Source organism: Calypte anna, chromosome 1 (genome assembly GCF_003957555.1).
Source record: "Calypte anna isolate BGI_N300 chromosome 1, bCalAnn1_v1.p, whole genome shotgun sequence".
In the NCBI taxonomy this organism is placed as follows: Eukaryota; Metazoa; Chordata; class Aves; order Apodiformes; family Trochilidae; genus Calypte; species Calypte anna.
This window is the reverse complement of record NC_044244.1, coordinates 30,484,488-30,505,491: the sequence shown is the minus strand read 5'-3', so window position 1 is coordinate 30,505,491 and position 21,004 is coordinate 30,484,488. Positions and strand designations below refer to the sequence as shown.

The following is a 21,004-nucleotide window of genomic DNA, read 5'->3' as shown; positions in this document are numbered from 1 at the left end:
CATTCCTGCATCCAAAGCCCACAAGTAATCCCTCTGTCCTGCACACAAACCACTTCTTTGTGACAGGGTACGTGTCTCTGTAGCCATGTGTTGAACTGGATCAGAGAAAGGATACAGTCGACAGCTAATCCAGCAAAAATTTGATTGCATTTCAGCTGGACGCTTTCCTCAGTCGCCACACAGCTGCAGGAAAAGTTGTGCCAAGAGAATGGGAAAGAGAAGCTGGCTGTGGCTGTGGGAGCAGGAGATTTGCTCCTGTCAGCTGTGCTGGGGTGCAGTGCTCCTTAAAGAGCAGGACAGGATCCTTGGGCATCACAGTTGCATTCATAGGGAATGCACGTGTACATCATGTGTGTGCAAAAATTAATTCTTTTTAAACTTCATCCTACCAGCTTCAGTCAAAGAAGCCAATGTGAGCACTTTCTTTAGTTGAAGGTGGCCATCAGCCCAGATCTGGTGTGAAGGACCAAGAATTAGTTAACTTGGTGTTCTAGAGCAGCTTAGGGGTAGGTATACTTTAGATAGCATTCAAGTCAGTCTTCTACAGTATCAGCCTTTGCCTCAGTCAGTGGACACACATTGGAAGGATTTTTTCATCTGAACTAAGCACACTGAAGCTGAACTCTAGATATGCCCTTGGGGCCAGCATTTTGCTGATCAATTTAGTGACTTTGTTGTGAGAGAGGAGAGACAATTTCACAGAATCAGATAGCTGAGGTTAGAAAGGCCCTCCTGATCATCTGGCCCAAACCTCCTGCACAAGCAGGGCCACCTAGAGCCAGCAACATGTCAAGACAACTTCAGAACATCTCCAACAGTAGCATGTTGTGGGTGAGGGAGAGGAGATGGCACAGGCCTGGGTGAGGAAGGGCCATAGGAGAGCAACCAGTGCATTTTCTGAATGTGCCAGGCCTGGGGCATACCCCAGGATGGTTCCTGTGGGAAGTGGATGCCTGTGGCCAGCACAAGCAGATCTCAGAGGGCCAGGGAGAGCTGCACGTAGGGACACACTCATTTTGTCCTCAGAGAAGGACCTTTTTTTGTGTGACCTCTGCTTGTACCTGCTCCCTGGGAAGAATGCAAATGTTTGGGCATTTTTGCGAGGTTTCGCTGTACACCGAGGACTGAAACCCACTCAAGTTTTTGGTGGAAAAGGGGGTGAGGTCCCCTCCAGAGCACCCCTCCTGGTGCTTCCTGATGACATAATCGTCTCTCTCTTTCCCTAAGGAAAAGCATGTTCCCTCCACAGCCCTCCTAGCCCTTTTGTTGGCCTGGGAAAGGAAGGGACTCAGTCTGGTACCTTGAAATATCCATTTATTTGTAAGTCCTGCATTCCTCTTCTCCTTCCTTACAGTCTGGGTTTGGGCTTCCTCTTCAGAACTTCAGCCATAGTTGCGCACCCCTCTCCATGCTGAGGCAGGGTATCATAGTGGTGCCCCACCATACGTCCCTTTTACCTGTGAAAAGTGTGTCAGTAACAGTGGCAGAGAAACCCAGAGAGCAAAACCAAACAGCCATGTGGCATCCACCCAGCACTGTGCCCTGTCAGCAGTCAGGACAGCGCTCCCATCACCGAGTGGAAAACTTTGTCTTCCCGTTGGAAGAGCGCTGCTCTCCGTATTACATGGAATTCATGCTAACTGACTGGTCTTCTGCCTTCTCTGAAGGCTCTTTCTTTTGCTTGAAGAGTCTGGAGATTTGGGAGCTGAGGTAGTTGAGCGTGGATCATTTGTTCATACTGCTGAGGGAAATACTTCTTAACTTCTTTTCTGACATTCTTTCCAATCAGACTGTGTACGCTTTGCCCACCATTGCTTTTGCATTTGTGTGCCACCCATCAGTGCTCCCGATTTACAGTGAACTTAAAGGGTAAGCCTTTCTCTTCTATTTTATTTTATTTCCACCCCCCTCCTCCCCCAGTTAATTGTTTTGAACTGCTTGGCTTGGAAAATGTTAGCACAGAGATTCTCTGAGTCATTCATGCCATTCGGAGGAGATGTGCTTTAATAAGACTCAACAAGCCAATGAGTGTGGCTGTCAGCTAGGAAACCTGCCCTCCTGGGCAGGGGTGAGGGAGGTTGAGGATAATGCAATGCTTTAGGAGTTTTCTCTGGAAGTACACAGCAGCCTGGGGAGAGCCAAGATGTGCTTGTTGTTATTTGGCAAAAGAGAGAGGCGTGTGTTCAGCTAGAGGCATTTGTTCCAGTGCAACTTGCTGCAGTACCAGGAAAAAAAAAAAAACCCAAAGATTTTCAGACTTGCCTGTACTAAAAACCCATTGCTGGTGTCTTGCTGACTCCTCCAGCTGGGCAGGGCTGTGAGGAGCTGGAGGCTGGTCCTGCTGCAGCATGGCTGGTGGCTCCAGGGTTTGCAACAGGGTCCTGAGCGATAGGAAAAGCCCCACTGGAGAGATGGAGGTCAGTCAGGCCCACGAGTACCCTCAGGTCCTGGGGACTTTGAATTTGAAGGCACTCTAGCAGGTTCCCAGGTGCCTATTTAAAGCATCTCTGTGTGGGTTTAAAAGTCGAACTTCAGGTACCAGGGTGTGCATATTACAGATCAAACACCTAAAAATTAAATGTTGACACTTCATGTTGGCCTATTTTTACAGGTCTACAGTGGTCTGCATACATCTATTATTTTCTACCCATGGGGACAAAAATCTTCCTCTGCAAACATTCAGAATGTTGTTTTTTTCCTGTGTATAATTTTATTCTTCCTTTATTTTTGCCTTTTAATTTAATTGCTGAAGTGTTTAAGGGCAGTCCCTCTCTACTTGGCTTGACCCTTCACTGGAGTGGCATGGCCAGGGAGCAGAGCAACAGGGCAGACCCACCAGTTCTTGACCTAACCTCCAAGTAGGGTCTGTTTCCCTAGTCCTTTTCTTCCTTGTGCAGCTGTCACTGAATTCCTATTTTAAATGAAAAGGCATTCATGAGTCTCTCAAGAATTACAATGTTTATGCAAAGACTTAGTAAATTTTTAAACAGCTATACAATAAATCCAGCCCAGCCATATTCATGTGTTCTTTTTTTTCTTTTCTCCAGCCGTTCACAGAAAAAAATGCAGTTGGTTGCAAATATCTCATTTTTTGCCATGTTTTCGATGTACTTGCTGACAGCCATATTTGGCTATTTGACTTTCTACGGTAAGTATTCAGTTCTCTATTGATCAAAAAATAGAAAGGGAATACATGTGAAACCAACAGTTTATGCCAAATGAAAAGGAAACTCCCATCCACTTACAAACAAAGTAACATTTTCAAATCATAAAAGCATTTTCAAATAATATTCCTTAGAGTTTTCATATTATTTCATACAAATTTTTTCCCCTTTTAACTTGTCTATGAAAAGCACAAGTAAAAGTAGCATTTGCAAAAGGCATATTCAAAATATGGGTGAAAGCTTTGTTCAACAGAACTGGGGATTAGCTTGGCCCCACTAAGATTTTCATACCAAGGTCCTTCCTCACCTGAATGCTGTGTACATTGGTAATGACTGAAGTGTGCATATCTGCATAAATTGAGAGAGATTTGAGAGCAGGTCCCAGGAAATGAGTATCAAATAATCCATCACAGATTTTTCAATGTTCTTACTGATGCTTTCATCAGAGGTGAAGGACCAAATGTTTTCCCTTTGTCCCTAAAGCTGACCCCTTCAGCTCCTGGTTAAATCTACTGGCAGTGAAGCTGGAGAAGCTTTGAGTGTTATCCCAGCTCAGCTGCCAAATGATGGCTATTTCAGTGTCCAAGACTTGTACCCTGCCTCATGCATATCAGTTCATTTAAAGAGACAAACAAATTTAGTTGTATCACTAAAGGATACAACATGTATGCCCTAAAGGCACAATTATTAAGTAAAGTAGGATAAAATATTAATCTTGCCCAGAAAGTTACTCCCATGTTCCATTATAATGGGAATGTTGAAAAGCAGTTTCTTTTTCCATGGACCATTAAGGGGTTACAAGACAGATGACAAAACTGATGTTTGCTTTTTACCTCAGAGTCACCAAAAGGTCATTAGTCTTCGCCATCCTATTCCAAGTGACCTTTTTGTTACAATCTCCTCATTCATGATTATCGTTCCTTGTGGGCCACGTATTCAAAAGAAAGAAAATAAGTAAATATGAAATGTGTCGGGGGGTTTTTTTTTCCAAAGGTGCACTTATCTCATATTTGTTTTCTCAGGCTCTCATTCTGCTTATGAGGCCTCAAGTCTGCATGTGTTGAAGTAACTTGAGGTCATCTGTTCTAATTATCCCTATAAAACCGCAAATACATTGCAAGTGACACCAGCAACAGCCATTCTCATCCAACTGCTCCTGTCTAACACATTCTTGTAGAAATGCATCAAATTAGCATCCCCAGGGAGCAAGTGGGTGTAAATCAGCATGGACCCCTTCGCTTTGGCAGGGAGGAGATTCTGATGTGATTGCCCCAGGGGTCTGAGGAGGCAGATCCGTGGTGCTCCTCTCTGGGAATCTCCCACACCCCTCAAGGACGAGGGTCTGGAGTCCATGGAGGAGGTAGGGGCTGCGTCCTTCTGGCCCTCCCAAGGGGGAATGGCGGAGGAATCCCTGGGGTGTCTCGTGTGCCTCTCCCCATATCAGGTGTCCCTGCTGCCCAGAGCCAAGAGCCCGTGGGTGGAAGCTGTGCAGCTCTGCCAGGGCTGCTGCGAGGGTCAGTGCCATGACAAGCAGCAAAAAAAGACACTGAGGGAATGTAAAATTCCTCCACTTTGATCCTTCTGCCCCTTGAGACTGATGAGACCTTACCTTTCATATGTTCACTTACAGTTTTCTAACCCTCTTCTCTACCCTTACGTGGGTAAGAACAGCATTTTTATTGTGGCCATTTCTTCTTTACACCAATAGTACTTGTCTGTTTGCTGTGTTCTCAAAAGTGTTGCAGTGATGACTATATTTACATTGCAGAATTACAGAAAAGAGGTGTTTTTCTTCCCCTAAAAGGTCACACTGTGGTTGGGCTCTGTGGTGTATCTAGCTGAAAGGAAAACAGACCTTCAACTGTAAGCCTTGCCCTTCACTTCCTACCTGGCTGCAGTCCGTGAGCGGTACAGAAGTTGCAGTCTGTGCTTGCAGGAGCAGAGTAAGCTCTGTGTCTCAGAAGCTGTGCATGTGCCCGGCTTGAAAACCCCACTCCTAATCTGCAGGGAGGTGGGAGAGTGTTTTCTTTCTCCTGGTGGGGATTCGAGCACTGTGTACGTGGTGTTGACCCGTGGTCTCTGCCCATAAGGGCTTCCTGGGGGGAGCACAGGCATTTTGCTGCAGGACAGGTCTCTCTGCCTCCAGGAATACAGGAGGTTTTACCTAGTGCCAAAGGTTTCAAACTAGATGTGGCTGCCAAGTTCCCTTTAAGGGCTTTGGTTTAAGAGCTGTTGTGTTTTACCACCAGCTTTCTAAGATTAGCAGGCAGAAACAAAACATGAGCCTAAAAAGGAGCAGCAAGTATGTTTTGTGGTGTGCTTAACAGCTGCCCCCTTAGGTTATTGCTTCTAGATATTGAAAAGTTACAAAGCACACACATAGTTCCCTCAGCAGCTTGGTTTTCCTCTTGGTTAGCACACACGGACCCACTTTGCACTACTTATAACAGCTTCAAGGAAACACTTTTTGCAGGAGGTTGTATTAAAATATCACCAGCACCTCCCCATTAGGCTCCCCTCCAGCACATTTTGGCTGCTGAGGCTGTCAGCCAACGTGGGGCTGAGCTGCAGGCACTGCTGAGGGCCTGTCAGGTTCAAGAGAAAAAAACATCAGGGCAACCATCAGAGGAGCTGCCAAGAGATTTGAGTGCAAATGTCAGAACGTCCTGCTGAGAGTTGACCCAAGATAGGCTTTGTTCCTGGTTGAGAGCAGGGCAACTGCTTTTTGCTGGAAGTTTATTTGCTGTTTAGACTAATTTAGCTCAAAACCTTCTAGTCTATATTAAGTTCAGCTGTTGCAATGCATGTGGTTATTTTTATATCATTTGAAACTTTTTATTTTTTTCAAAAAGCCCACAGAACCAATTAGAAATAGCTAATTTCACTTTACTTATTTTTTATATATATGTAAGCAAGCTTCCGCGTACGTCTCACTGTTGTCTTTCCTATAGTGAAAATTACCTTAGACTTAGGCATGTGCTGTCTTGAATAGGATACATTCCTAAATCAGGCCTCCAAAGGATTAATCTGCAATAATGGGATCATTAGGATTTGGTTCAAAGCACTGTTTTAACTCAAGAATGTTTCATTCCATACTCTTTTGTTTGCAGATAAATCACTTGTTGTTCAAGAAGGCTGTTTTTAAAGCAGTGATTTTTGTGAACAGATTGCCTGTTTGCCAGAGAACTTATCATACTGTCTTTTCCATAGACACTGTGCAGTCAGATTTGCTTCACAAGTACCAGAGCAAAGATGACATCCTCATCCTGACCGTGCGCTTGGCTGTGATCACTGCAGTGGTACTCACCGTGCCAGTGCTGTTTTTCACTGTAAGTAAAAAGCTCTTCACGATTTGGAAGCTGGTAATGCCTGTACATGGCACATTCCTTCAAACCACAGTGCAGGATTTTGCCAAGATGGTGATGTTGCAGCTACAAAAAGAGCTGGAGCTTGGTTTGGCCTTTTCCCACACCAGATTCCCACTAACTTCTGGAAAAGTTCTCCCTGCAGGAAATGAATTATTCACTTCTGGTCTTAAATCTGTTTTAAATTGAATCCACAAGCCCCCTCCTTTACTGGCTTCACTGGCTTAGAGGTGAAGTTCATTTTTAAGTGCAGAAGGACCCCCAAAAGGCAAGTTAGAAAGGGAGGGCTATCCTGCTGTAGATGCGTGTATACCTACGGTTTTGAAATACCAAATTAATTTTAAAGATTATTTCAAAAGGCATTAGGTCAGAGACCCCAGACTTTCTGACAGATTTATGAAGAGCTGGTTGTCACTTGAAGAACCACTTAAAGATGGGAGGCTTGAATCAGCTTATAGACTATTCCTGACAGAGAAATCTCTCTCTCTTCCCACAGGTGCGTTCATCATTATTTGAGATGGCTAAAAAAACAAAATTTCACTTAGGCCGTCATGTTGTGGTTACTGTTGCTCTTTTGATTATCATCAACTTGCTTGTAATTTTTATCCCAACCATGAAGGATATTTTTGGAGTTGTAGGTACAGTATCTTGATTTTGTACTACTAATAAAAGAGTGTTGCTAATCAGCAACATAATAATTAGCTATTGCTGACAGCTAACAAACCTCATTTATTTTAATTTTGCAGGAGTCACTTCTGCAAATATGCTGATTTTCATTCTTCCTTCATTGTTGTATTTAAAAATCATGCAGCACGATGCATCAAAGAGGGTCCAGAAGATTTGGGTATGTATTCCTTCCCTGCCAATGCAGTTCTTTCACCCTGTCATTCCTTAGAATGTGCTGGATGCAAAGCGTACCTAATCCAAACATATGTGAGAGCTTCTTTGCATTACTTTCCCTGCTTGCTTCAGTGGGCTGGCAGCTGTACTTACCCTTCTCCTTTGCCTGTTCTGGAGGTCTCTTGGTGGCAGGGCTGTACCATGCAGGGCACTCTGTGTCCCAGGGAATCACTTTTGAGCAAGGCAAGGTGCTCTTCCCTTGACTGGGGAGTGGGAGCTGTTGCCAGGGTAGGGGTACCCCCCGGCCCCCCTTCAGCAGCACTTTCAACCCAGCAAGATGTTGATTCAGAACACATGCGATGGGTTCTGTTGATGGTATTCCTCGTGGTTTTAATGGACCTGATCCAGACTTGGGGTGTTTCCACCAGAAGCAGCCAGCTGAAATGTTAGCCCTTCGGCATGCATGAACAGATGGGAATGGGCCTTGGAAATGTTTCTTAAGAACCCCAGAAAGCACTGCAGCTGAAAAGATGCAACACTCCTATGTATTCCCAGTCCTAAGAGGGTGTACACTAGAAGCATCATAAGGTCAGACCTTCCTACCCAGAGGAGACAAGCAGAAAGCCCATGTTTCACTAGTGGCTCCATCCACAGACCCTGGGATGAGGGGGCTGAACTTTTATACTTAATTTCCCTGAGCTTTTGAAAAGAGCAGAGCCCATCAGTCCTAAAAACAGACTCGCTTAATCCTCTTTAGGGATGATCAGTGTTTAAGAATTGAATTGAAAGGAGAAAAAAAATGGTTTTGGTATTCAGCAAGTAATTACTAATGACACTAATCTGTTTAATTATCTATGGGTCTTGTCTTTACCAGAAGTGCTATCCCATTTTAGCTGATAGCTTTTATACATCACCTTGTAAATCTCCTTAAGAGGAGAAGTTAACATACTTGAATTAATTTCCTTTTTCTTTTGTTCATGAATTTTCTCTATTTTTTTGTGTTCCAGGCTTCTCTTTTCTTGGCACTAGGGATAATGTTTTCCCTTGTGAGCGTTCCATTGGTCATCTATGACTGGGTACAATCAGGAGGCAGTGGTGACGGCCACTGAAGTACAGACACCTCCTTATGAAAAGAAGACAACCCTGTTAGCTACACACCAAAATCGCAACCATCCATTCTGTTATCTATTCCATCTTTTGTGAGTGTACTCAAATCAAATCCAAATAATGATTACCCAGTGCTAAAAATACTGCTATGGGTGTATTTTCATGCAGAAAACAGACCCGTTTTTCCAACAGTCATGTCACTCTCTCCCCCGATACTGAGTTGCCAGATCAGCCCAAAGTCTGTGTTAATTGTCTGTGAGAGTATATACGGCATTGCTCATAGGAACTCATTGCAATTAATTTGTTTACCCTTTTCCACCCACGAATTGCATTGTTCTGTTGTTATCCTTAGTCCTTCAACTGTAAGCTCTGCTCCTCTAGCACAGCAGCGCAGCCGTTATCAATCCCAACTGGAGTGATGTCAGTTCACACCCTTCCCCACACACCCTGCCTTCAGCCAAAACTCTGCTCTCCAGCTGTACACACCCGGTTTGTTGGTTTGTTTGTTCTGTTGCTGTTCCATGTACCATTTGCCTCCCGGGGGTAAGCGTAGTGTTCCAGAGACGGGCATTAAAGGCACAACAGAGGCATAAATAAGCTTTGTATAAGGGAAGGTCCTAAATCTGGTGCTGCTTCTCTCTGCTGGTTTGGTGTGGCTCTGGGGAACAGACCTGTGTCTGTCTGACTGTCTGTCTGTCTTAGTGACAGTGTGCAGGGAACAGAACAAGGACAGCCACCACCACCAGCCACCATTCCCCTGGCACACTTCAGCTGGAGCCTGACCAGAACTAGACTTGAGTACTTGAGCCTGAAGAGAAGCAGACACTTGGAGATTTCCATAGGAAGTCTGTGCTTTCTTCAGCATGAAACTGTTTACTAGCCCTATGTCTCTCAGAAAGGAAAAAAAAAATCATCAAATAAGCTCCAGTTTTATCAAAACCTACACATTTAATCATAGCTCATGCATTTTCCATTCTGGGATTTATTTTTACATCCCTTATAGAGACTGTCTCTTCTCTTGTGTCTTATCCTCCTCCCACTGAAGTCAGTGGGGTTTTTGACAGCAGTGGGAGCAGGATTTGACTCACTTAGCAAACTACTGGATTTCTAATGGAAACTGAAATCTGTAACATTTCCTCAAACAGAAACACTTTTTTATATTTAACATGTTTCCTTTACATTTCCCATTGGTTCTCCATGACAATTAAAGAAAAAACATTCAGTTACTCCTGGCAAAAACACTGTAACTTGCATCTGTTGCCCCCAAAATAAGCATTTGCCTAATGCCTTATAGCTGGTGTAGAGAACTACTTGTAGAGACCCAAACGCTAAGCAGGTGATCATTCACCATCCTGAGCAGACGACATCTACTCGTGCACTGCCTGCAGCATCAATCTGTTCACTTTGTGTCACTCACCCTGTGAGCTAAAAAGTGTCTCAAAACATGAGCCTGTCTCCTGCTCAAAGAACTGATGGCTGAAGGCAGCCCTGCTCATGCCCAAGAGCTGAGCAATGCCCTCTGTGTGCCTGAGCCGGGCGTGTCCATGTGCAGTCACCCTCTTCTTCCCAGTACCTGGTTCATTGCTGACTCCCATTGTATCTGTGGAAGGAAGCTGTCATCAGCTGTGAGGAACCTGTCACTGCAGCTTGCTCTTTTTAAGGTTAGGGATGGCGACTTTGGGTTTGGGGGATTTCTGTGAGCTATTGAACTGCCTCAGTAGCCGTCGCCTTGTCCTACACAGTTGGAAGTCAGTGGTAGTTGAGACCACAGAGCATTTCTCTGGGCTTTGAAAGTTAGTTTCTGAGGGTAACATCCAGAAAGGTTAGTTTGGGGCCTTCCTTGGAAATCTGAGCATTGCGATGCAGAGTGCTCATGCTGCAATAACTAAACCTATTAAACCTAGACCCCTAGGTCTGTACCTTGGCCCAGACAGTGAGGGTAGCCAGTTCTGCCAGTACCCAGCTGTGACCCAGATATACAGCAGAGTGGACTCCACAGGCAGTCCAAGTCCTTGGAGTAGCCCAGCAGGAAGAACAAAATTGGAAGCATCGTCTACCAGGCAAAGTGACCTGCTAGACTGCAGAGTAGGGGACCCTTAATCTGTCCTCCTCCTGGCCCCTCAGGCTTTCACTCAGAGGCTCCCAGCAAGGTTTCCCAAGCACCTCTCAGCCCAGCATTCAACATGAATTGCTGAGCTACCTGGGACCCCTGGGCTGAGGAGGCTCATGTTTTCCAGCTGCTACATCTCACCTGGGATGGTGCATATCACCAGTTCTCTCTGGGCCACCTTTTCATGGGACTGATCCTTGCCGTGATTCACAGAGAACTCTGTACCATAGCTTACAAGCCCATGTGTTAGTCAAGCTCTGGAGAGAAGTACCCCATGCCTGGTTCCTATCACCTCAGCTCATTCTAAGCATCTTCCCAGCTCAGGGTGTAAGTTTGTGGCTCTGCTTTCACAGGCATTCAACTCTGCTGCAGCAGGATCCCAGCATCTCCTTCCATTCTCTGACTCGGCTTGCTGGGGTCCCATTTAAGGTTTTGAGGTGCCTTATAATCTCTCTGGATATCATCCCAAAAAACCTTACTCAGACCTGAGAATACTGTACAGTGTTATCCTCCTCACAATGCTCCAGGACGCTTCTGCTTTTCTCCCTCCTTTATCCTCCTACCACTACTAATTTATGAGCAGTGCAGCTCTGTTCATTGGAGGGCTGTGAGGGAGGGGATCCTTGGAGAGATTTTCAAATACCCAGGTAGGAGTTAGAGGTCTGATCTGCTGCACACAGTTCCTGCAAGGCCACAACTACGACGTCTCCCTTCCACCCCACCCTCCCAATACTCTGTAGTTTCATGTTTAAAATAACAGCCATTGAGTTTTGGCATCCAGCTTCCTTCGGCTTGAAGGAATGTTGGGTGACTGATAGGTAGGTCCTTGCATTTTCTCAAATACCCTCCATCACTATCCCTTTCCCTCCTCTTTGCTGTTCCACCTTCGTCTTTTCCCCATTTTATTTGTATAGTGAAGTTTTACTGGATAAATAGGGAGTAAAACGAGCTGGGTGTGTGCACAGAGTGAAATAATCCCAAGGTACTGAAGCATCAAAGCATATCTTAGAGACTGAAAAATAGATACCCAAAATACGGAGTCTTTAAAGAGACTTTGCTGCTGGGTCACTGAAAAATAGAAAAAAAGAAAAAAAAAAAAAGAAAAAAAAAAAGAATTCTGCTTAGACTGATTTACTGGCATCGTATTTATAGATATTTATGGAAAGGAATCATGTGTTTATTGATGTCTGTGGTAATGAATGTGAAATAACGTGCTTTTTGTTTTCTCATCAGGTTTATACATTCTTAACAGAATGCAATAGACCCTGCTGTAACTGTCAACATCAGTGATGGATGACAATATTTGTATGAGGTTATCTGTAAAATGTACTGCTGTTATTCAGTTCTTTGGAAATAGTGAACTTGTAGCCAATGATGTACAAGTCCCACATTTTAGCTAGGGTTTTAAGAGCACAGTGAAATGCTGTAGGAGTTTCTCTGTTATTAAATTACTAGGATCCAGAATACCGTATCTACTTAGTAGGTGGTAGCATGCTTGCTTTTCATTGAGAATTTATCACTATTGTGAGCACTGCAGATGTCATAGACTGGTTGAAAAATTGCTCCTCATAACTACAACAAAATACTTTAAAATTCCTCTTTGTGTAATAGCAACAATTGAGTGGTGAGGGACAAGGAAGGATTAATTAGAATCAGGGGTTCCTCATGCAATTGTAGAAGTTAATCCCACACTTTAAAAAATTGATTTGCTTGCTGCCTCTTCCGGTCCACAACAAATTGCAAAGAAACTAGTTCTGAGCTTAAAGCACCCTTATAGTTGCAGAACACACCTGCCCTTCTCTGTCCAATGGCAAACACAATGGCCCAGTAAGTAGAACACAGGAAATTGTTATTTGGGAGCAGTATCTCAGGAGCAGTGATCTGTCTGGGTGATGCTTGCTCCTGGTCAGAGAGTCAGTGCCAAATCCATGCACCAGCACAGACCTTGCGTAGAGCTGAGAGGGACTGAGTGGTGCCCAGCCCACGTGCAGGCCCAGGGCAGAACAGTGGGTCTCATCCTGCCAGGTCAGAGATGGGGATGCCCATCCAGTCCTGATGGCTGCTCACCTGAGCCACGTTCCAACCCACAGCTTGTGCTCCACTTGCCACAGGTCACCTGCAAATGCAGGTTGGATGGTGTATGGGTTGTGTCTGTCCATCTGCCTTACAATGTACAGTACCACAGCTCTCCCTAATATTAACAGTAACAATTAATGTTATCTCTGGTTTATCTTCAAATGAGTATATTTCTTTGCTTGAACCTTACATTAAGGCTAAAGAGCATCTTGGTCAACACAAAACTCTTTCCGTGGGGTGGCGTTCCCACCTCCAGTCCTACCAGCCCACCCCAGTTCCTATAGGAGAAAGGCAGAGCAGAATGTACTCAGCTCCATCAGCAGCTCCGTGAGATGGCTTTATTGTCTGGTGCCAGGGCAATTCCCCAGAGCCCTTGGCATCAGGAAAATCCTATAACTTAGGATTTACAAAACAAAGAATGTTTTATTTGTATCTAATGTAAGGATTTCTGTAACAAACTGTGAAGAAAAAAAAAAAGACAATGAATTAATAAATAATACAGGGCTGGAAAGGCATAGAATCCACAAATTGTACACATGCCTATGTTTCTGAAGACAAATCTATGCAGCTGTGTTGTATTGTAGGAAATTTCATTTTTATGTACATATATATATTGTAAATAAATAGGATGCTGTATATTTTTGCAGTTGTTTATCCCCTATGATATAGAAGTGTTGAGATAGGCTCTGCATATTAAGAATAATTTTAATAGAAATACAAATACTTTCACTTCTGACTTAGCAAAATGTATATCCTTTCCTTTCTCCCAAGAGTTCACAAGTTAAATCCTAAACTTGAAATTACAATCACATGGCTAATGTAACAAAAGAAATAAAAGATCCAGTGAAATTGATAGGAATAGTTCCAGTGCATGACTCCCTGTTTTCTCAACCGCAAGTTACCCAATCTTCTCGCTGGGTAAAGTATCTCTCTTGTAAAGGGCCCCTTTGGTACCCAGGTACCCCTAACCTCCTCAGCTGAGGTCACTTGGTGAAGTGCTGAAAAGGCTTTCTGCAGAAACCATAGCAAACTGCAGCCAGGAATTTGACCCAGCTTTGTGTCATATTGTATCCAGGCATGTATTTACCCAACACGGACAAACAGAAGTCAGGGCAGGACTTCAGCATTTCCATTTTCAGTCACCAGATATGCCTCTTGTTTGGAAAAGTATTAAAGCTTGGGGGTGGGCAGCAAGCAGAGCAATCTGTGCCATTTTATAGCCCACTCCCTTCCTGCAGAGTCCTGTGCCTGCTTCTCCACTGCAGACCCAGGCACACTACTATCATGAGACCAAAAGAGCAGCACCCGGGGCTGCCAAGAATATCCCTGGCCAGGGTCTGCTGGCACATCCCACCCCATCCATGGGCAGAGACCTGTATTTTGGTCATGGGATAGAGAGTGCCCAGGGGTAGGGATGAGGAGAGCCTGGGGAGTGCTGTGTATGTGCCGAGAGTGCCTCTTCCAAGAGCCTTGCACAGACTTTCCTTATGGTAAAGCACAGAAAAGTGGGGGTTTTTTCAGGATTGCAGAAAAATAGAGGTTGAGAAATGCACCTAAAAATAATTGGGTTTTTTTTTCCAATGTTTACTTTATGGTCTTGGATGAAAATGAAACTTGAAATAATGTTTGCTTTCACCATGAGCACAAATTTGAGGCAAAAAATCTATGGGCAGTCACTTCTACAGAGCTTTTCAATTTAATACAAGTGTACATTTTGTTTTCAGTGTTACTGCCAACAAAATATAAACTGTAAAGGTATTTTTCCAAAAGACTTGAACTTTAATGTGTTTATAGAAACCTGTTTTTAGTGTCCCAAGGTATGTTAAGGCTCACCTAGATCTGCTATAAACAATACTGTTTGAATGGTGTATGCTTGATAGGAGCTTGTCTCTTAATATATCGTTGAAGTGAGTCATTGATAATATTTTGCTCCTGCTAACATCACCATACTTTGTGCTGCTCATATCCAAATAAAAAATGCAGTTTTTCAGTTTCTGTGTGTAAATAATAATAATTTAAAAATGTATTAAGTTCTATAACCTCTCTGTTACTTCTATAGTTTTTAAACATTAAAATTGTGATCTAAACTGATGTCAAGGCCAGGCTCATTCTTTCAAAGAGATAACTCTATGTTGTTATCATGCCTTAAACAGCATGTGCTCCTCATTCTAATGCATCTATACCCACTGAAACCAGGGTATGCAGCTCTTGCAAAGCTAACCTTATTAAAATCAATGTAAAACATCAATACTTGGCTATAGAGCATTAACATAAAGTTTCTGATACAGTTTTAGAGGGACCCAAAGCCAGGACCTATGGTCACCACAGACTGGCATTGGCATTGGTAAAGATGATGGTACTCCTTAAGGCCAATTCCTGTTTCTGGCTGTTCCCTGAAGACTGTTCAAGTGCTCACCAGTGTTACAGAGTCAAACCAAGGGCTACTAAGCTAAGAGGCTGCTGTTACCAAGTTGAGTTTGGGTTCAGATGCCAAACTGGTGCTTGGAGTGGCTAAACACCTGCTAGACATTCTCTGCTATGGAAGCAGAAGCTTTTAGCAGATGGATGAGGATACCCAAGCACAGTAATATCTTAAAAATTCCCAGTTGGGAATTCCCTACATACCTCTGTCAAAGCTTTACAGGGTCTGGAAAATGCTAACTTTTTGCTTTTGACTACTAACTTTAATAGTGCCCAGGTTGTAGAGACTCCTTACAAAAGGACCTCTTGACTAGAGCTTACTTCACCAGATAGGATGAGTACAGTCAGCATCTCTGTGGCAGTTCCCTCTGCAGAAACAATAGAAGGATTTATGTATCAGAGGATCCTTGGAAAGCCTCTGGCTGGTCCCCAAGACCAGGGAAAAGTCTTGAGGTCATAACCCTGGAAGTACAGAGGTACAAGCTTCTTCACTGTCTAACAGCCTCTCCTGTTTGGGCATACACACTTCTCTACTCAGCCAAGAATAATCATCTCAGAGCCATAACTTAAAACATAGGAACATGGGTTGTGGAGAAGAGAAAAAAGAGGAGAAGCTGTATGTCTTTTCTTCCTAGCCTGCAGAGACAACAATAAACATCTGTGGCTTTCTGAAGTGCAGCCCAACAGTTTCACCTGCAGCTCACCTTAAGCCACGCAGCCAAAGAAACAAACATCAACCTCCTTTCCAGCCACAACCTTCTAACTTTGGTTTGGCTTGGTCTTCTTGTACCCCCAAGGTTAGCCAGATTTCTGAGTTCACCCTGCTTGAGAGTGGGGGGAAAAAAAGGAAAATTACCTAGAGCAAACTCTGCCTGAGGGAAGAGACACACACACCCCCAACCCCTGCCCCTTTTAGTTCAGTTGGGGTCTTGGTTTGACTGAAGTCTGTGTGAAATTGCAGGTAGTCTTTAGGCTGAAGCCCAAATTCAAGCCACTGGTAAGATGTTTCATTTCTCACTGTGCCAAGAGGTGGTAGCAAGTGCACATGCACAATAAGAAGAGTGGAAAAAGTGGAGCTGGTAGGAGCAGGGCTGAGTGGCAAGAGTCCATTTCTAGTCACAGACCCCTGATAAACTGAACATGGGCTTCACTTCTTACACCTTGTTCACCTCAGACCCAGGCAGGACAGCAGCACCATTTACTTTGCAGTCAGATGGGTTATCAACCCCTGAAATACTGACCTTAACAGAGCCCCCAGTGCGTTTAGATAGCAGTTTTCAGGCAGCTTGGCAGCTGTATTTTGCAAACAGTAAGCACCATGCATTTCTCTTTCAACTTACTGTGATGGAAAATGAGGTCTTTTAAAGCTGGTGCTGTTACACTGCCAAATGCCATGGCCCTGGCAAGGGACAGTGCTGCTGGCTCAGTGTGCCTCAGCCTCACCATGGCTCACTGCTTGAAAAACATGAGGTTATTTGGATTCTTGGAAAAAGATGTAGTTCAGCTGAGGCTTAGACAACAGAACCAGGAAAAGTAATCTGTGATGGGCTAGGGTGGCACAGGCCATCCCTACCTGAGAGCCAATCTCCAGAGTAAAGCCACCTTGTAAGGCTGATGGTGGTACCTCCTGACTTCTGCCCTCTTTGAGATCCCTGTGCTATGGGCTCATGGTGGCTGCTGCCCTGGAAAAATGGCAGGAAGCCTGGGAGCCAGAATGCACTCCAGAACCAAGAACCACATCCCCTCCTTGGAAAATGCCACCCAGCCAGCTCAAAGCCTCAGCTCCTTTCCCCAGAGGTAACCAGATCTCCCTCCTGCTATCTGCCACATCCCCTTGGGGGAGAGTTTGCCCAGTGGTCAGCAAAGCTTAAGCACTGTCCCCTTGTCAGTTATGAAAAGCTGGACAAATTCACCTGTTTTTTGGTGGAGATCATTACTTCAGACTACACCCTTTGAACGTACCAGGTGCTGATTTTGAGACCATGACATGCTCCCATGAGCTCCTCCTTTGGGAACAGATGCTCAGGGAATTTTCTAACACTGACCCTTTCCAACTCCCCTTGTTTGCCCAGCAGTGCTTACTTCATTGTAAGCTTTTCAGCAGCTGGACATCCCTGTTACTGCCTGCCACAGACCTGCCCCGGAGCCCACGCAGAACAGGGAGGGATCTGATCAACCACTTCCTTCTCACAGCCCTGGACTGCAACAACCCCTTTGCCTCCAGAGGTGTTTGACAATGATTAGAAAGGTGAAAATGAAGTATCAGCTGTAGGAACATCTGCAGCTGCCATTTCCCCTCTCCAGGCTCACGCCATGAGGTGCTGAGTGGCCAGTGAAGATGAGAGGATGGCTCTGTTGGCCAAATGCCCCCCCAACCACCAGCCCTCCAGAGCCCCCTGCATGTCCCTGGATACACAGTTTTGCCACAGAGATGCAGCAAGCGTTGGGTTCGGCAGCATTGCTGCAGAAGCCATACGTGATGAGTTTAGAAAATGGCTTGTTCTACCCTGAGTAATTATAAAGGAACATAGCAGAGTTAGGCACCAAGGTACTGGGAAGTGTTATGATAACAAAGAGACTCATGTAGAGGGTGGAGAAATTTTTACGACGTGAGATCAGATTAATGACCTGTACAACGGCTGCAGTAAAAACAGCAGCACACAGATGCTACAACATTTGTAGAACACATTTCTTCAACTCATAACCAAAGCCTGTAATTTACGGGGATGTTAGAAAAGAAAAAAAAGAAAGAAAAAAAAAAAAGAAAAGAGAAAGAAAATTATATGTTCACTGACAAAGTCAGTTCTTGCAGACTCTGAAGTCTCCTCAGGCTTTATGTAGGCAACAGTTCCCACTAGTATTTCTAACACGAAACCTGGATCTCCTATTAATTTTCAGATAGCAGTTGTAATCAGAGAAGTACCAGATGCTGAAGAAACAACTTCCCTGACATAACGAGGAATTATATATCTCTTGCAATTAGATCATCATAAAATGAAAGGAAAACAGGCATCCGTCTGCCATTCTCCCATCCAGTGGCATTTAAACAATGAGTGCAGTCTCTGTTACTAGGGCTGGCAGACCTCCAGCAGAACACTGAAAAGGCAGCCTGGCCTCCCTGTAAATTGATAAACAATCTTGTTGAGCACCAAGCACAGGAACATTCAAGCCTTTGTTAAATTTTGACTCGAGTGGAGCACTAATTGGCATCTTCCTAGGCAGAACAAACAGGGTCAACTGTTCGCTTTCCACAGGCAGATTATCTTAACCAGGATCTGCAGCTTCTGCAGTTAGTGGAATAAAAGCCAGGAATGTGGCTACTAAAAGATGCAGAAATTGGTTGTTTCCTTAAAGACTTTTGGTAGTGCAAACAACCAAACTTGGTTGGCAACAAAGCTTGAATAACTGACTTGCAGCTGTGCTGATGGCTTCAATGTGCACTCAATATCACTGCAAAAGCAGACGTGTCATCTTCACCCGGGGTGCTGATTTCTTAGTGTAAATGTGATTGCTGATTGTATTATTTAAGATAAATTTAATCCAAAGAGGGGATCATATTCCCGCATCTGCTTTGGGCCAAGGAACAGAGAGTGGTCTGAAATCTTTAATACGGGGCCACCAGTGCCCTCCAAGATGCAGAATACTCTCCAGTGAGTGGGAAGCATGCTCAGACACACACGTGCATCCTAATTCTCTTCCATCCTTTGGCACCCCGGAATGTCCCTGCCTGCTAGAGATTACACTGGGGTAAATGCAGCTTTTGCTGGGTTTCAAGCTCTGGTCAGAAACAAGGAGGAAGCTTTGCAACTGACCTGAGCATGAGTTCCACCAAGCAGAAGTTTCACCCCATAGAGTTTACAACCCCCTAAGTCACTGACCAAGTGGGGTGGGACTTCAACACACCAGGCAAACACATCACCAACACCTTAACTTCTCTGGGGACAATCTCATGATCCTAAAAAGAGAATATGATTATAAATCAGTTAATTCAATTAAGAACATGTCTACATTTACGTTACAACCTCCTATCAAGCACACTAGTCCTATTAATGCAGAAATAACCTATACTTCCTCTGAGGGCATTTGAACACCACTGAGGGCTCAGTACAGCTGCCCAAATTGGAAAGATTTTTTTTAAAAATTTTTGGTATTTACAAACAGTCCAGATGCCAGTAAACAAAATAGGTCAAAACTAATTGCTAGAAAATACCTCTTGCAACACACTTTTTACGTACCCATCTACCTATGAGAAAACACTGTGGTTAGCACAGCTGAGCAATGAAAACAACACCCACAAAGAGCAGGATTCATCGAAGCTGGCTCCAAGAAGGGTACTTTTCATCAAGGGACAGACATGACAAGGGTATTTATCCTCAAGAAGAACATGCAGTGTTTCCAACTCCACTACTTTATAGAGGCTGGCTCAGTGGACCTCCATAAGTGCTCCACCAAAGACAGCATCACACCAGCAGAGAGCTGGGGCAGCACCTCTGCTACCCCACTGGGCAAGCACTGACTTTGGGATGTCCTGTGGCTCAGAGCTGCAAAAGAGATTTCATGTGTCCTTGTCACAGATCTGCACAGCAAATTTTTGGACCCAGGAACCTTCTAGGAAGATCTGGATGAGACAAAGACAGAAAACTCATGGTCTACTTACATACACCAGACCAGATTAGATATATAGCACCCATATACAAATGCTGTTAGATTTTAGAAGGATTAAGAGCAAAATGACTGCTAGCAAGGATGTAACAGAGTGCTGAGTTTTATGAGTGAAGAAATTTATTCACAAAGATCTTGTGTTGGTATGGAGCTTATTACACAAAGGTCACTAGCAGCCAGCACTAAGTGGCAGGAACCCTACTTAAAAAGACCAGACTAATTTACTCATTAGATACATGGAGCTATTCCCAGGTTTTTCCAAGACTTTCCCAGACTTCCCATGATTTCCAGTCTACTGTGAAATGGCTAAGGTCCACTGTGGTCAGTAGAATTTGCCTTAAATTATATAAATCTGATGGAATATCTTAGACTTTCACAGTCTGAAGAATTGCCTTAATGAGTCTCAATCAAAAAACTATGTTGTATGTGAGCTGCTTTGGGGATGTGGAAGGAACAAGGGAAATGGTAGGTAAGCTCTGAGCCTTTGGATCTTTCATTGCTGATATACAATTTATAATTTTTTTTTGTTCCATCCTTGCTATGAAGAATTGAGAAATGAAATTAGGAAATGAAAAATTATCTAAACCAACTCCCTAAAAGATGGGGAGCAAATAAATATCAAAGGATGCCAGCATTGCACTGCTGAGGAAAATATTTTAAGGAAGGAAAACTACTGCAATGGAGTTGTAGGAGCTCTAGGTCTACATTAGTGCAAACCTCAGCTAAGGAACAAAACAAACAAACAAAAAAAAAGCAAGTGCAGCTGTAAAGCTCAGTGAAGCCCCATCTATATGTGATGCCCAAGCTGTGATGAGGTAGCCAACACAGCTAGTCATGGCTATTGAGAATTACAAAACTGAGCAATTGAATCTTCTCTGTTCTTGAGAAAACATTACTTTGCTTATGCACTCATATTTCCAAGTGCATCTTTTAACTATTGCTGTTCACAAGAATTGTTTGCTATTGCTATCTCCACAGTCAGTTGGACAAAAATACCATTAGCTATATGGTTTTCTCCTTGTAGACTACATTTGAAGACTAATCCCTTGGATAAATTTCTCAATTGTATCCAAGATGAAGAGGTAAATCAGCACAGACACCAGCAGCTTAGCACTAACCCAAGAGGCTTTGCAGCAGTACTGCACGCTGTAGAAAACACATCTACTCCCATCTCCTGTGAAACCCAGTCAAGAGAAGTAATTCCTCCTGCCCTGTTGTTTTATATCCAAACATGCAGAAACAGAGGTGCTACTCCAGTG

General features: G+C 44.0%; 1 protein-coding gene across 2 annotated transcripts in view; it reads left to right on the top strand.

Annotated features, from left to right (window-relative positions):
• The window catches only part of SLC38A1 (solute carrier family 38 member 1), a 41,156-nt gene extending 27,858 nt beyond the window's left edge, over window positions 1-13,298 (top strand). For both annotated transcript variants that reach the window (XM_030459627.1, XM_030459635.1), the window contains exons 11-16: window positions 1,790-1,869; window positions 3,048-3,148; window positions 6,375-6,493; window positions 7,026-7,167; window positions 7,276-7,373; window positions 8,377-13,298. In XM_030459627.1, coding sequence (XP_030315487.1) covers window positions 1,790-1,869; window positions 3,048-3,148; window positions 6,375-6,493; window positions 7,026-7,167; window positions 7,276-7,373; window positions 8,377-8,478 — 642 coding nt within the window. In that variant the 3' untranslated portion in view covers window positions 8,479-13,298. The remainder of the gene's footprint in view (window positions 1-1,789; window positions 1,870-3,047; window positions 3,149-6,374; window positions 6,494-7,025; window positions 7,168-7,275; window positions 7,374-8,376) is intronic.
• The last annotated feature ends 7,706 nt before the right edge of the window (window positions 13,299-21,004 follow it).